A 15,791-nucleotide genomic window follows, 5' to 3' on the forward strand; every position below is an offset into this window, starting at 1 on the left:
ATGTTGTTCCTCATCAGTAATCTTCAAAGAGACCTGTTATAGTCAGAAGACCTGCTCTCTGGCCAGCTTTCATGCTCCAAATCCAAGTAGGTACTAGAACGTGTCTGTGTCGGGGGCACTCTTCACCGGGCCTGCCTCTGGACTCAGAGTGTGTGGTGAGAGGGGAAGCGAAGGCAAGAATGAATGGCAGCGTGGGTGAGTGAGCAGGCAAGATGAGTGACAGCCGCTGGCTAAGAGCGAGGAAGTGGGTGCCACCGGAGGGCGTGGCACCAGGCGGCTCGGGTGGTACTCGCGGTAGCACTCCTTCTGGGACCTGAGCTGCCGAACGCCGCCCGGGCCGAGGCCTCGTGGTTGGGGCGTGGCCTCATCGCTAGTGGTGAGAGGAGGGGCGTGGCGAGGTTGGCATGGGCGTGGCCACGCCGGACAAGAGCTGGCGTGGGCGGGGCTGGCCGGGCGGGCGCGGGAGGAAGTCACGTGGGCGAGCGGGCTCACATGACTGGCCGCGCGATGGACCCGCTGCCCTCGCCGGCAGTCGCTGCGGCAGCTGAGGCGGAGGCTGACGAGGAGGCGGATCCGCCGGCGACAGGTAGGGCCCGGGGCCCGGGGCCCTGTGTGGAGAGTCAGGTGCCTCGCACTCGGGGACCACCTGTCGGCGCCACACCTCGCTTGGCCGGGAGGCGTGTGGGGGTGGACATCCTGGGGCCAGCCTCTTCCCGCTGTTCCCTGGGACGCTGCTCTTCAGCCCTCCGTTAGCGCGCGGTCGTGTGGAGTTGCACCTGAGTCTTGTCTGATCCCACCTTGCAGACGTCGTCTAGAGAGTGGTTTATATTCATGTGTGGCCATGCCCAGGGAAAGGGATGCGTCTTCGGTATAAGACTCTTTTTTCCTGGGGTCCCCGGCTTTGTGGACTGTGGGGACGCATCCATGTGGCCAGAGGCGCAAGGGTGGAGCTGGGCCTGGTGTGTTTCAGCCAGGTCTGGCCAAGTGTCACTGAATATGGCCATCTAGAGCATTGGTGGAAAGACAGGTTCTTCTCTTGGGATAAAGGGTTTAGGGTAGTACTTTTAACTCCAGGGGAGGGAGGACGTGAATGAACGCCTTTGAAGGATGGAGAGACGCAGTGACTAGGTGGAACTCCCCTCGGAGTTGGTCAATAGTCTTTGGGTCTTGTTGAGTAAAACATTGTATTTTTGAGGTTGTATGTTGGAGACACCACTTAAGTCTACATACCTAGGCTCCTTGAGAAAAAGAGACTGATCCAGGGCTACTTATGCCTTTTAAAAATGTTTTTTGTTTGTTTGTTTAATTATTTCTAACTGAGTGTGTGTGCGGGAGGGGACATTGGTGCTCTTGGAGGACAGAAATGTTAGATTCCCCCGAAGCCAAAGTTTCACATGCTTGTTAGCCACTCAGTAGAGCTGCTGGGACCCAAACTCCTGTCCTCTGCAAGCGCTCTTGAGCCCCTGCCCTCTGAGCCCCTGCCTGACTCCTAAAGCAGTTCTTTGTGGCTTGTGGGCAGTGGTGATGGGTCAGAGATCTCTTGGCAAATTTGTGATCTTCCATATGACTTCCTGCAGAACTCAGCTACTGGCTGAGTTAGGAAGGATTTTGTCTGGATTTTTGACAGCTCTTGGGCAGTGGTGTGACTTGTGTGTTAGTCACAGCCATGTAGTCCTTCACGATTTACAGGCCATCCCAGTAGCAACGTAAGTAGGAAAATGGGTTTTTCAGCCTGTCAGTTCATTGTGAACCTTGGCACCAATCTGGGGATGTGGTGGAGGAGATTTTCTTCCTTCTGGGGGAAACTTACTTGGAGTGTGTCTTGGTGGATCCTTTGGCTGGATGGGCTAGAATCAGAACACCTTTGTGAATCACTGTTGGGAAAATGAATTATTGTGTGTGTGACATTCTTGTGGACAGTGTGGGGTGGCACAGGGGTGGCAGTCAGAGGACAGCTTCGTGGAGTCATTTCTCTTTCCACTTTTGAGTTCTGGGGACATGAGGTGGGTGGGCTTGTGTGTACATGCCATTAGCCACTGAGTCCTCACACCTGGTCCTGAGAATGGGCTTGCCTTTAGAGCTAATGAGCTCAGGCAGCCAGCTTGCAACAGGTTGATTTTGACTCAGCTCATCCTCTTCACCATTTGCCTAGGAGCGTCCACTTTCACAGTTGGCTGATTTTTGACATCTCAAAGGATTAACTAGTGTGGCTTATGGGTACATAGCAGATTTCCACTTTGGCTACCCTTCAGAGCTGCCAGTAGTAGTCATGCGTAAAATAGTCTTTGGGTTTGTAGTGGTTTGGAATTGCTGGCAGGAAAATGGGCTTACTGTGGTTTCAGAACACAGGTCCAATTATTTGAGAGGTAAACGTGCATACTCTGTTTGCCCATCAGGAGAACTGAATTCACTCCGCTGACCTGCCTGGGCTTGAGCTCACAGAGATCAGCCTTTGTCTCCTGATTGCTGGGATTAGAGGCATGTGCCACCACAGTCAGCCTTATTAATTCATTTTTGGGACAGGGTCTGCTCTGTAACTCAGGCTGGCCTCAAACCCACAGTCCTCCTATCCTTCTACCTTGTCTTCTGAATCCTGAGATTGTAGGTACATGCTACCACACATGGCTGCACCTTGTGTGTCCAGAGGTCAGTGGTCCAAAGCAACTTGCACTGGCTGAAAACAAAGTGTTACAGCCTCCAGAGACCGTAAGGGAGTGTTCATACGCTAGCCTTTCCAGCTTGTAGAAGTGGCCAGCATCCCTAGGCTGACAGTTTCCTTTCTCCAGAAGTCCTGAGCCAGGTCTCTCTCAAGTTGCCTGGGTCTCTTTTTGTCTGTTTCCACTTTAAGGATCCCTGTGAATGGGGAAGGGGGCACCCAGAAAATGAAGATTTATCTTCCTTCACTTCAGCTGATGAACAGCCTCGAATTTCACTGTAATTCTAATTCCTTTGCTGAGTGAAAGTAAGAAAGTCACAAGTTCTGGGACTAGGATGCAGACATCTCTGGGATCTTATGTCATGCTCATCACAAGAAGATATCCTAAGAGTGGAATTGCTGGATTCTAGGGTTTGCACACTTGCTGTTTTCGATTGATGGAGGGCTGGCACCATGGCTAAACCAGTGAAGAGATTTGCTGCCCAGCTTGGGCGTCTTATATTTGATTCTCATATGGGGTGGATGGAGAGAATTAAGAATATTTAATTTTGTTCTAATATCCATTATCCTGATTAGTAATGAATTTCAGTTTCCTTGCCACCTTTCTGGTATGACTCAATTTGAGTCTGTTCTTCAATGGCTCTCCACCTTATTTTTGTTTTAAAGATTTATAGGTGGGTGGTACTGACCCATGCCATTAATCCCAGCACTTGGGAGGCAGAAGCAGGTGGATCTCTGAGTTTGAGGCCAGTTTGGTGTACAGAATGAGTTCTAGGATAGCCAGGGCTATCACACAGGGAAGCTCTGTCTTAACAAACAAACACATACACACAGATTTTGTGTATGTGTGCACAGGTGTATGTGTCTGCCCGTGCATACTTGGAGGCCAGAAAAGGAGGTCAGATCCCTTGAAGCTAGCCTTACAGACGTTTGTAAGACAGTATACTTGTGTGGGTGCTGGGATCTGAACTCAGGTCCTCATGATTGTAAGGCAAACATTCTTAAGAATGAGCCATCAAAGCCATTTCTCTAGCCTCCCATTTTATCTTTGGAGACAGGGTCTGTCACTGAACCCTGGAGCTTGCTGATTTGGCCAGACAGGTTGCCAGCAAGCTCCAAGATTCTCCTTTGGAAGATTTTCCTGACTACCTGTGCTTGATCTCTGAAACCCTCATGGTACAAGGAGAGAGGTGAGTCTCAAAGGTTGTCCTTTGACTTTCACACATGCACTGTGGCACACTTCTGTCCCCTTCTGTTGATAATAAGAAAATTAATGAAAAACAATTTAAAAATTACTATATTGATCTAGGCTTGGCCGTGCATGCAATCCCAGCACTTAGGAAGCAGAGGCAGGCAGGCCGATTCCTGTCAATTCTAGGCCAGCCAAGGTTACATAGTGAGACCTGTGTCATTCTCTCTAGCAAATGAAGACATTAATATTTGTTTAAAAACTAGGAGCTGGAGAGAGGACTGGGTTTTATCATCAGTACCCAGATGGCCCCTCACAGTTGTCTGTAACTCTAGTTCCGGGAGCTCTAACCTTCTCTTTTGGCCTTTTTGGGAATAGCATACACATGTTGCACACAGATATACAGGCAAAACACCCATACACATAAAGAAAAGCTAGAGAAACGGTTAAGCAGTAAGAGTACTTGCTGTTCTTTCAAAGGGTCCCTAGTTTGGGTCTCAGCACCCATACGGCGACTTAACAGTCTGAAACTCCAGTTCTAGGATATCCAGTGCCCTCTTTTGGCTCGACAGGCATGCATATGTTGCACACACACATCCATACAGGTAGAACATGCAAACACATAAGATTAAAAACAGAAACAAAGAAAACAGTGCAACTGGGGATGTGACTCATTGGAAGAACACTTGTTGAGCGTGTACTAGGTCCTGGCTCCAAATTCAGCAATGTGCAAATAATAATACTGAGACTCACTGGAGCTGTTGGTGCTGATTCACTTAGAATCTCATTTCAGGTCTGCCGGGCAGCATGGTGTGCCTGCTCCAACATCTGATCTGTGTGTGTGTGTGTGTGTGTGTATGTGAGAGAGAGAGAGAGAGAGAGAGAGAGAGAGAGAGAGAGAGAGAGAGATACAGAGAGAGAACATGTAAGCAGTGTGTGTATGAGAAAGAGACAGAGCGTGTGAGAGAGAGAGAGAGAGAGAGAGAGAGAGAGCGAGCTGTCTCTGTCTGCCTCCTTCAATCCTTGGGACCAAACAGTTTAGTCCAGGGGAAGCAGAGGAGTCTGGTCTCCATTGCCCCTCTGGTGACATTCCATACATTCCAGTGGGCAGCCATCCTCCTGGTCTCTCTGTGGTCAGGTCCCTTGGCCTTTGCTGTTCTCTGCTGCGCCTCCTATTTCACAGCTCTAGCCTGCTCTTCCTGCCCCGCCTGGGCTCACACCCCCTGACCCTCAGTTCCTTGCTTACATGAGGTTTCCTTCTGTAGGCATCTGCACTTGTCACAGTTCATTGAGCTGTCTCCTCAGATGGTGGAGTTGATGGTGGTTCAATCACCCCTGAAATGGTTGCTCACATTAGGAACATTCATCTTCCTGCTTTACACACTGTCATCTGAAGACTTGACATCTTTCTTCAGGTCTCGGCACCTAGAATGGTACTTGATAGATAGGAGGGCCCAGATGTTTGAAGAAAACTATATATTATCATGTCTCTTAAAAGATAGCATCATTCTTTGATATTTTATTTTATTTGGTTTGGTTTTTTTCGAGACAGAGTTTCTCTGTGTAGTCCTGGCTGTCCTGGAACTCACTCTGTAGACCAGGCTGGCCTCAAACTCAGAAATCCGCCTGCCTCTGCCTCCCAAGTGCTGGGATTAAAGGTGTGCACCACCACTGCCCGGCTGATAGTTTATTTTAAAACGTTGTTTTTAGTTTTATTCAGTTTTATGTGAAATCTATCTCTCTGTCTGTCTATCTATCTTACATGCTTATCTGGTGCATGAGGAGATGAGAAGAGGGCATCTGATCTCCTGGAACTGGAGTTACCTGGTGAACCACCATGTGGGTTCTGGGAAACTGAACATGGGTCCTCTGAAAGAGCAACTGGTGTTCTTAACTATTGAGCCATCTCTCCAGCCCTGTTTTGTTTTAATTGTTTGAGTTAGTGTACAAAATAATGAAGTTTCTAGTAACATATCCTTTACCACTGTAATTTGCTCAGTTTTGCCCTTCTTCCACCCTCTCCCGCCTATCTCCCGATTTGTCTGTGTTCTCTCTTGGCTAGTGATGGAGCTGCTTGCATGAAGCCCTGGGTCCTGACCTAGACTATATGCAACCCTGCTTACACACACACACACACACACACACACACACACACCACACACACACACACACCACACACACCACAGACACATACCACACACAAGCACACACACACCACACACACACACCACACCACACACACCACACCACACACACCACACGCACACAATTTGCAAGGTAAATGTATCAATCTGAAGAAAGAGGAACTAACTATGTCTCTATTATGTAGAACAGACTGCCAGAATTTGTGGTTAGCAAGAAAGTGATGTATTCCGAGCAGGGGAATTCTGTTTTAATGTTACTTTGTTTCCTGAGAAAAATGAAGCACAAACAAGACATGTTTTGCCTGCTGTGTGCCAGGGTGGTGGGCAGAGGCCTCAGGAAGGACTGTTGTGAGATTGAGGCTGTGTGGCCTCTTAAAGCTGGACTTTTTCCAGTTTTCTTTAAAAAAAATCACTAATGAATTAGAACTATAACTAAGAGAGGTATGGTTTGTGGAACATGTTTGGAAGCAAATGATGGCCTTAGCTCTTGGAGAATTAGATCCAGGTTTTATTTCCATTTTAGATTGATCTCACATAGCCTAGACTGCTCTCAAACGCACTTTGTAGTCAAGGTTGACCCTGAACTCTGGATTGTCTTCCATCTGTCTCCCAAGCACTGATTATAGACATGTGCCGTCATAGTGGTTTGTGCATGGCTGGGCATGGAACCCGAGGCCTCATACATGCTAGATGAGCACTCCACCCTGAGCCCCAGCCCCAGCCCAGTCCTAGAGATTAAACACATACATACTGTGCACGCTAAGCAAGGGCTCTGATTCTGAGTCATGGCCTAGCCCTCAGTTTGTCTTTAGTTGTTATTTTAATGTGCCTGCCTGTGTGTGTACACACTTGAGTGTTTATGTGTGTGCCCATGTGAGCGTCTGGGTGCACATCCATGGAGCACAGAGGTTAATTCTGGGTGTCTCTGTTGCTCTCCATCTTTTTTGTTTGTTTTAGATTACCTTAATTTTTGAGACCCAAGTCTCTCACTGAACCTAGAGCTGGCTGAGCCAGCTGGACTGACTGTCTGCTAGCTCCAGGGTTCCTTGTGGTTCCACCTTCCTGGTGCTGGAATTACAGGCACGCGGCAGTACACTCACCTTACTTACTTACTTTCTTTTTTTCTTTCTTTTTTTTTTTTTGTTATTTTTGTTTGTTTGAGACAGGGTTTCTCTGTAGTCCTGGGTGTCCTGGAACTCATTCTGTAGACCAGGCTGGCCTTGAACTCACAGATATGCCTGCCTCTGCCTCCAGATTAAATGTGTAGGTCACCACCACCTGGAAAGGCTTGTTTGTTTGTTTATTTTTGAGACAAGGTCTCATGTAGCTCAGGTTGGCCTCATACTCACTATGTAGCAGAGGATAGCATTAAGTTCCTGATCCTCTTGCTTTCCCTTCCTGAGTACGGCATCACCCTGGCTCCTGGGTTATATAGTGCTGGGGACAGGACCCAGGACTTCTTGCGTGCTAGGCAAGCACTGTACCAACCAGCCTCCTTCCCATCCCTACAGTTACACCATTTACCAGCAATCTTCCAAGCCTGATTGTGCCTGGGAAGACTCGACTGTTGGAGTCTTACGGAGGACTTGTAATCACACCCGGTAACGCTTAACACTGGGCGAGCGAGAATTGGCGCTTTGAGGAAATGTTGCATAAGCACAGAGAACCGCTAGCGCAGACAGTTTTCCAGAGACTCCGATTCCTCAGCATCCTCCTGCAGTTCCTTGTTTCCTGTTCAGCTTACAAAGTTGTCCTTACTATGTTCCAGATACATGCTTTCATAGTCTATTTCTTCCTGCTAATGTTTTTTTTGCAGTGCTAAGTAGGTTTTTTTTTTTTTTTTAAATTTGGTGGAGATGGGTTTGCACAGCCCAGACTGGCCTTCAACTCACTGTGTAGCTAAGGATGACCTTTTGACCCCCCTGCCTCCACTTCCCAAGTGTGAAGATTAGAGGCAGGTTCCACCACTCTGGGTTTTGTATTGCTGGAACCCCGAGCATGCTGTGTGCCAAGCATGGGCTATACCATGCTTGAGCCCCAGCCTGAGCTCAGTGGCATGTTCTTTTGAAATGTTCTATTCAATGTTTATTGAGGTAGTGTTTATTAGGTGACTGTCATATAGTCAGTGACATAGCTCCAAATGGAATATTGGGCTACTCTAAAGAGCTTGGTGGCACATTCCTTTAACCCCAGCACTCGGGAGGCAGAGGCGGGTGATCTGTGAGTTGGGTTTCTGAGGCTGGAACCAGATGGAAGCTGAGGAGGAGCAGGGCAGAAGCAGAAGAAGGGGCAAGGCTGGGGTCCTGTATCAGTCACTTTTCTATTGCTGTGACAAAGCACCCTGGACCAAGGGATTTTGTTGAGCTTGCTGTTTCCAGAGTTAGAGTCCATGATGGTGAACAAAGGTATGGCGGCAGAAACAGCTGAGAGTTCACATCTTGATCCATGACTAGGCGACAGGGACATTCACACACACCTACCTTTTGGCACCTCAAAGCATTCTCCCCACCCACCCATCCAGTGACAGATCTCCTTGAAGAAGGCCACACCTGCAAATCCTTCCTAAACAGTTCCACCAACTGGGGCCCAGTTCATCAAACATGAGCCACTAGGAGCCATTCTCATTCAAACCACCCCAGGTCCTATGTGCTGCTAGGTTTGATATACTGCTTTGGGGACCTAGGGAAGAGGATCTCCCATGGGAGGCTTTTCAGGGTTTAGCTTGGTGAGTAGGCTTTCTAAGGGCTCCCTGTGGGTCTCTGATGTACTTCCCCTGTGGAACAGTTTAGGCCTCACTTGCAGTCCTTTGCAGGTGAGGAAATGTCAGTACAAGGTGGTCTGTGGTAAGTGGTGGCATTGGGGTCCCACCAGGTGCTTGGCTCTAGTGAGGAGCTTTTCCTGACTGCCAAGGACATGGGACTGTGTCCTGTACTCTACTTCTGTGACTTCTTTAATCTACTCTGAACTCACTGAGCAGTATCTCACCAGAGACATCTGGAATGTCCCCTCACCTGGGTTCCTAATGGGGGATGGTGGCTGGAGATTGCTTCTGTATACTGCCTAAGCCCAGGTGGGATGCACCCCTCTTTTTAGAGCAGAACGATCTTAACATGATGAAACCGCACGTGGAAAGAGAGCACCTACTTGCTCGGCTAGCCTGTTGGCCTCTGGCTTAGGCACAGCAGCGCATCTGGCCAGCAGGCACAGGGCATGGAGGCGGGTGCCCAGTGGGGTTGAGTGTAGCTCTTTGGCTGGCTGCCTCTCCACAGCAAACCACCACTTCCTGAATTCTGGGAGGCACTGGTCTAGTTCCCCACAATGAATTATGGTCTCCACTGTCACCAGCTTAGCTCTGGTTAGCTCATTTTGGGTTTCAGGATATCTCAGTGTCAGATGACAGCTACCTTGGCGTGGAAAATCCAGTCTCCACACTTTGGTATAGATGTGGGTGTTGGGGAGGATCTGACTCAATAGTTTCCTTTCTGTAACACATTCCAGTTCCTGATTTGTTGTGTGGATTTGAGGGCCTTCTGATTCTGGTCAACTATATTCTTGGGCTGTCTACGCCTCTGCCTCTGGCAGTGGAAGGCAAGGACCCCTGCCGTAGCTTTCATGTTTCTATCACAGATCAATATGGCTTATGTAAATAGATTTGCTCTTGTGGTACTTGGCTAATTACTCTCCCAGTGCCTGCTGGGCATTCTCTGAGAGCACTTAGGTTTTTGTGAGACATGAACTTAGGTAGTCCAGACTGGCTTTGGACTTGCAGTGTAGCCAAGGGTCACCTTGAATTCCTGATTGTCGTACCTCCACTTGATAATGCAGATAGGTAGCACCTGGTTTATGCAGGCCTGGGGATGGTACCCAGGGCTTTGTGAATGCCAGGCAAGCCCTCCACTGAGCTCCATAACCAACGCTTTCCTCCATGTCTTCCCTGCTCCCTTTTGAGACAGGCTGTCACTGTACTCCAGGCTGGCTTTGAACTCTCTGGATGTCCTGTGTCCATGTGCTAGGATTATAGTCTTATGCCGCCAGGCCTACCTCTACGGTGCTGGCTCAGGTGGGCTTTCTGTGTAGTCTTTACTAGGATATGGATGGTCCTGAGATGTCGTGGATATTTCCACTTTGTGTCAGAAAGTCAGGGTGACTTTCAGAGTGGTTAACCAGAGAAAGAAGAAGTAAAAAAAAAGAAAGAAAGAGAAAGAGAAAAAACCCCAGACAACCAATCCTCCAGCAGACTGAAAACAGACAGAGTAGAGAGACACAAGGATACTTTTTTTGGAACTTTGAACTCACAGTGTCAGTTCTTCCAAGATTCCCAACACTGGCAAACAGCGTTGTTCCCTTTAAACTCTGGAAGGGTGCCATTGGGCTTCCCCATGGGTGAGTGGCTCCATGCTGAGAGGCCTGGGGTTCTGAGGTGCAAGTTGAGGTTTGCTAGATCCTTTTAGAAGCAGGGTCCAGTGGGAGGACTGGGGATGTGGCTGTGTCGGTAGAGTGGTTGTCTAAGCATGCACAAGGCCCTGGGTTCCATTCTCAGCACCAGAGTACGAATGGTGGTGGTACACGCCTCTAATCTTTGCATTGGAGAGGTGCTCAAGGCCATCTTGAGCTGTATAGGGACTTTGAAGCCAGCTTGTATATGCCAGACTTTGTCTCCATAAAAAAAGAGTCTTGGTGTTTCTGGGGGAGCAGGTCTCTCTAGTATCCTTTGCCCCTGCCTGCCTCCTGCCTCTGACTTGAGTTGCAAGAGCTCATTAGAGGAATGTTTCTAGCCTAGCACTTGTGCGTCACATATCTGAGGTAGGCCTGTGAGATTTTCCCCATTGTGGTCTGTGCTTGTTCTAATCATTGAAAGGACTATCTGCTGACCAGCTTGGAAATGGTAGTGTGTGAGACAGTGCATGTGTGGGTTTCTACCCTGTAGTCCTGGCTTGTCTGAACTCGTTGTGCTGTTTATGCTGGCCTGGAAATCAGAGATCTCCCTGCTCTGAGTCCAGAGTGCTGAGTTAAAGGCGTGGATGGCTATACTCAACCCATTCACTATACATAAGCAGGTCTCGGGACCCTTCCTAGTCAGTCTGTGACTTTCCTTGGAGCCAGGACTAGTCTGCTTCATCTTTTGTTGCCTTCTTTTGCTTGTGAGCTAGACTTTTTAACAGCTGAGCCTTCTCTCATGCCCTCTTGTTTCTTTGAGTTAGGGTCTCACTGTATAGCCCAGGCTGGCTTGGAACTTCTGACCTTCCTACCTCTGCCTCTAAGTAAATACTTGGATTAATTTCATGGGCCACCATTCATAGCTGCAGCTTGGCTATCTTTATTAACTTATGATGATGGTGGTGGTGGTGATGCTGCTGCTGTTGTTTTCTCAAGACAGGGTTTTTCTCTGTATCTTTGGCTGTCCTGACAACAACTGGCCTGGTTTTCTCTCTCTTTCTTTCTTTCTTTCTTTCTTTCTTTCTTTCTTTCTTTCTTTCTTTCTTTCTTTCTTAGATTTATTTATTATGTGTACAGTGTTCTGCCTGCATATATGCCTTCACACTAGAAGAGGGCACCAAATCTCACTTTTGATGGGTGTAAGCCACGGTCCTCTGGAAGAACAGTCAATGCTCTTAAGCTCTGAGCTATCTCTCCAGTCCAACTGGCCTGTTTTTCAATTTTTTTATAATTATATCTATACTTGTCAGGTGGTAGTGGTGCATACCTTTGATTCCAGCACTCGGGAAGTAGAGGCAGGCGGATCTCTGAGTTTGAGGCCAGCCTGATCTACAGTTCTAGAACAACAACAACAACAAAAAATTATTGTGTGTGTGTGTGTGTGTGAGAAGGTTGTCCTCTGGCCTGCATTCGACCGTGACAGGAACCCAGGTTGTCTTACCCCGAGCTGTCTCTCAACTTGTTTATAGTTCTTAACGCTTACATCTGTGGTCCCTTTTCTATTGTCTTCTCAAGACACTGGCTTGGGAATGCTTTGAACTTGCTGTATAACCCAGGCTGCCTTTGAACTGAGACCTTTTTTCCTTTCACCTTCCAGTTGCTGGTCTCATGGATGTGAGCCACCACACTCAGCTGTGATCCTCTTTTTGTTTTTGTTTTTTGAGACGGGGTTTCTCTGTGTAGTCCTGGCTGTCCTAGAACTCACTTTGTAGACCAGGCTGCCCTCGAACTCAGAAATCCTCTACCTACCAAGTGATGGGATTGAAGGCATGGGCTACATACCTGGTGAGCCGTTGAGCTCTCTCTCGCGCTCGCTCTCTGTCTCTCTCTGTCTCTGTCTCTCTCTGTCTCTCTCTGTCTCTCTCTCTCTCTCTGTGTGTGTGTGTGTAGATACATGTGGATATAAAGATGAGAGGTTAACAGTGGGTGTCTTCTATAGTTAATCTTCACCTTAATTTTTGAGTCAAGGTCTCACTGAACCTGGAGATGACCTGATTTGGCTAGACTGTCCGGTCAGCAAGCCCAAAGGGTCCTCCTGGCTCTGCCTCTTCAGTGCTTGATTAGAGGCACGCACTATTATGCTTTTTATGTGAGTTTTGGGGAATAGAACTTGGGTCCTCACACTTGTATAGCAAGCGCTTTACTGACTGAGCCATCCTCACAGCCTCTGTGAACCATTTTTCTACTGCATGTACTGCTGAGGGTAGGAGTCTGGCTGGGTGCTGATTAAAGTTCTTTCTGGGTGCACATGCTGTGCTGGTTTCATGTTTGGTGGTCTTAGGGAGTCAAAGGTTTTGATTTGGGGAAAAGCCAGGAACAGGACAGACAAAGGAGACTTAGGGCTGGGGTTGGGCTCAGCAGGTTATGTGCTTGCTTAGGTTCCTTGGGTTCCTTTCCCAGCACTGCAGTAAACCAGGTGTGGTGGATCCTGCCTGTAATCTCAGCATTGAGCATGTGGAGCATCAGAATTTTAAGGCCATCCTTGGCTACATAAGGAGTTTGAGGTTAGCCCTCTTCTACTTCTTTTCTAAACAAAACCTGAAAGACTCATCCTAATGTTGAAAACTCTAAGGAGGATCAGTAGGTGAAGCACTATTCCGTCTTGGAATAGTGTCTGAACTGAGTTTACAGGATTTGGATCAGATCTCCACACTAATAAGCACTAGCAGGTTAGGATGGCCCACAAGGTTTGTCGATACTGGGTTCTCAAGTAAGGAGCCCAAGACAGCTCCACTCTCTGTAGCTTAGCTGCCTATGTTGTACACTGTAGCATTACATCACCAGGGTTCTTCCTTTACTCCTTTGGCAAAACGGATATGGCCGACTGTAGGGACTCATGGTGCAGGAGGAAGGAAGGATCCCACCAGCACGAGGCATAGTTTCAGGGTTCCCCACTGTTGTGTCTGATGCTGATCGTCCTTGTCAGCAGCTCTTGTTGCTGCTGCTCGCTCAGGCACAGCTCCCATGGCTTGTAGGACTGTAAATGAGATTTGTTGGTGCTGGAAGGATGTGCAGTTGTTACCATGGTAACACACAGGTTCTACTCATTGCTTGAGTTTATGACTTTGCACTCATTCATCCAGCAGGTGCTAATTGTGCTTCTGCTGTGGATCTTTCTTTCTTTTAATTAAACACACACACACGCACACACACACACACTGTGGCTAGAGAGATGGCTCAGTGGTTGAGAGCACTGGCTGCTCTTCAGGTGAGTAGAGTTCAGTTCCCCAAACCCACATGACAGCAATAAAAGTCTATGGCTGCAGTTGTAGGGGATCCAACACCCTCTTCTGACCTTGGGCACTGCAGGCATGTGGTACACAGATGTACATGGAAACACACACACATAAAATAAAGTTTTAAGAATGTTTTTTTCATGTGCGTGTACCTGTTTCTGTGTGCAGCTGCATGTGCAAGTACACACGCTTGTCTGCATGTGCATATGTATACCAGCTCTTGTTCTCAGGTGTCACATCCTTTCCCCTCCCCCAACCACCACCTCTCACCTTGAGACATGGTCTCACTGGCCCAGAGATCACCCATCAAGATCAAGCCCCCAGGACTCCTCCGATGTCAGCCTCTCCAGCATGTCCCAGCACACCCGCCATTCCCTCTCAGTGCTGGAGATCAAGTTCAGGCCCTTATTCTTGCAGGAAGCACTAAACCGACTGAACCATCTCCACAGCTGGTTTCCCTCACCCCACTTTTCAGTATTGGGGTCAAATAATTCATTGTTTTGGCTAGTCTAGCCACCTTGCTCTGGGGAATTGCCTGGGCCTCCTAGACAGGGGAGTTATGGTGGCTGGCCTCCGTGGGCAGTTGGCACTTCCATGCTCTGGAGATCTGAACTCACATCCCCACACTTCTGAGGCGAGTGCTTTATCCATTGAGCCACGTCCTCAGCTCCTGTCACTCTTCTCAGTTCTTGGCATAGTGTCTGAACATGGTGAATGTAGACCACCTTGCAGAGCTTATGGTCTCATGAGAACCACACAGCAGTCAGCAGATGTGTTAAGCAAAAATTTACCTTAGGATGTGCTAGGGGCCTTGATGTTGCAAACCTCAGCCATCACCGATTAAAAAAACGCCATTGAGAGCAATGCTCACAGCCAGGCTCCTGAGGAGGGTAGGAAGTTGGTCCAGCCATGTAGGGGTAGGGTAGGAGGCAGAGTGAGCCTTCTGGGAAGAGGAGACAGTGCCAAGGCCTAGGTCTCAGGTAGCCCCAGCTGGTCTGGGACTCCTGCTGGATGGCTCACCCTTGGTTGGTGGGGTGGTGACAATAGAATCCAAGACTTCATGCATGCTAGGCAAGCACTCGACCCACTGAGCCATGTGCCAGCTTGGTTTCTTCTTTTAACATCATGAGCCCCCCCTCCCACCTCTGTGTTTCAGGGGAGTACTTGGTCCTTCAGTGAATGAACAGGGTCCTTGAGGACATCTTGTCTGATACTTTACTATTAGGAATCTGGTATCAGTCCCACAGGCAGAAAAACAAGTTTGTGATTCCATAGACTATCCTGAGCACTGAGTGAGATCCCAGCAGAACGTGTTCTATTGGAGGCTGTTCATGCCCTTTGTAGTAGCCGAGGGCAGTTGATCCAGTCGATAGGTCTGGCTAAGTGAATCTCAGTGATGTCCCCTGCTGTGAGGACTCCATCTTCATAGGCAGGTAGGGTGGTGTCTTACTACACACGGACAGAAGGATTGCAGTAAGGCTGGAGAGAGACGGCTCAGAGGTTAAGAGCACTGACCGCTCTTCCTGAGTTCAATCCCCAGCACCCACATAGTGACTCACAACCACCTGTAATGGGATCGATGCCCTCTTCTGGTGTGTCTGAAGATAGTGTACTCACATAAAATAAATAGATAAATCTTTTAAAAAAAAAAAAAAAGGATTGCAGTAAGCCCAGGAATTGCACTAGACATAGTGGTACTGGCTTGTAGCTACTTAAGAGTTGGAGTAGAACTTGAAACTTGTAGGCCTGCCTGGGAATCTTTTTTTTTTTTTTTTTTTTTTTGGTTTTTCGAGACAGGGTTTCTCTGTGTAGCCCTGGCTGTCCTGGAACTCACTCTGTAGACCAGGCTGGCCTCGAACTCAGAAATCATCCTGCCTCTGCCTCCCAAGTGCTGGGATTAAAGGCGTGCGCCGCCGCCGCTGCCACCACCACCACCCAGCTGCTGCTGCTTGGGAATCTTATGAATGAAACCTTGTCTAAAAACAAAAAGTAAAAACAGGGATGATGGGGTGTGGCTCAGTGGTAGAGCCCCTGCCTAGAATCCCCCAGTGAGGGGCTGGGGTGTGGCTCAGTGGTAGAGCCCCTGCCTAGAATCCCCCAGTGAGGGGCTGGGGTGTGGCTCAGTGGTA

At 48.4% G+C, this 15,791-nt stretch overlaps 1 protein-coding gene across 1 annotated transcript in view; it reads left to right on the forward strand.

Moving 5' to 3' along the window:
* The first annotated feature begins 431 nt into the window (after nt 1-431).
* Nucleotides 432-15,791, forward strand: part of Snx8 (sorting nexin 8) — a 47,262-nt gene continuing 31,902 nt past the window's right edge. Inside the window, exon 1 of the mRNA XM_028756007.1 lies at nt 432-586. Coding sequence (XP_028611840.1) covers nt 493-586 — 94 coding nt within the window. The 5' untranslated portion in view covers nt 432-492. The remainder of the gene's footprint in view (nt 587-15,791) is intronic.

This window comes from Grammomys surdaster, unplaced genomic scaffold, assembly GCF_004785775.1.
Source record: "Grammomys surdaster isolate TR1022 unplaced genomic scaffold, NIH_TR_1.0 126109, whole genome shotgun sequence".
NCBI classification, from domain to species: Eukaryota; Metazoa; Chordata; class Mammalia; order Rodentia; family Muridae; genus Grammomys; species Grammomys surdaster.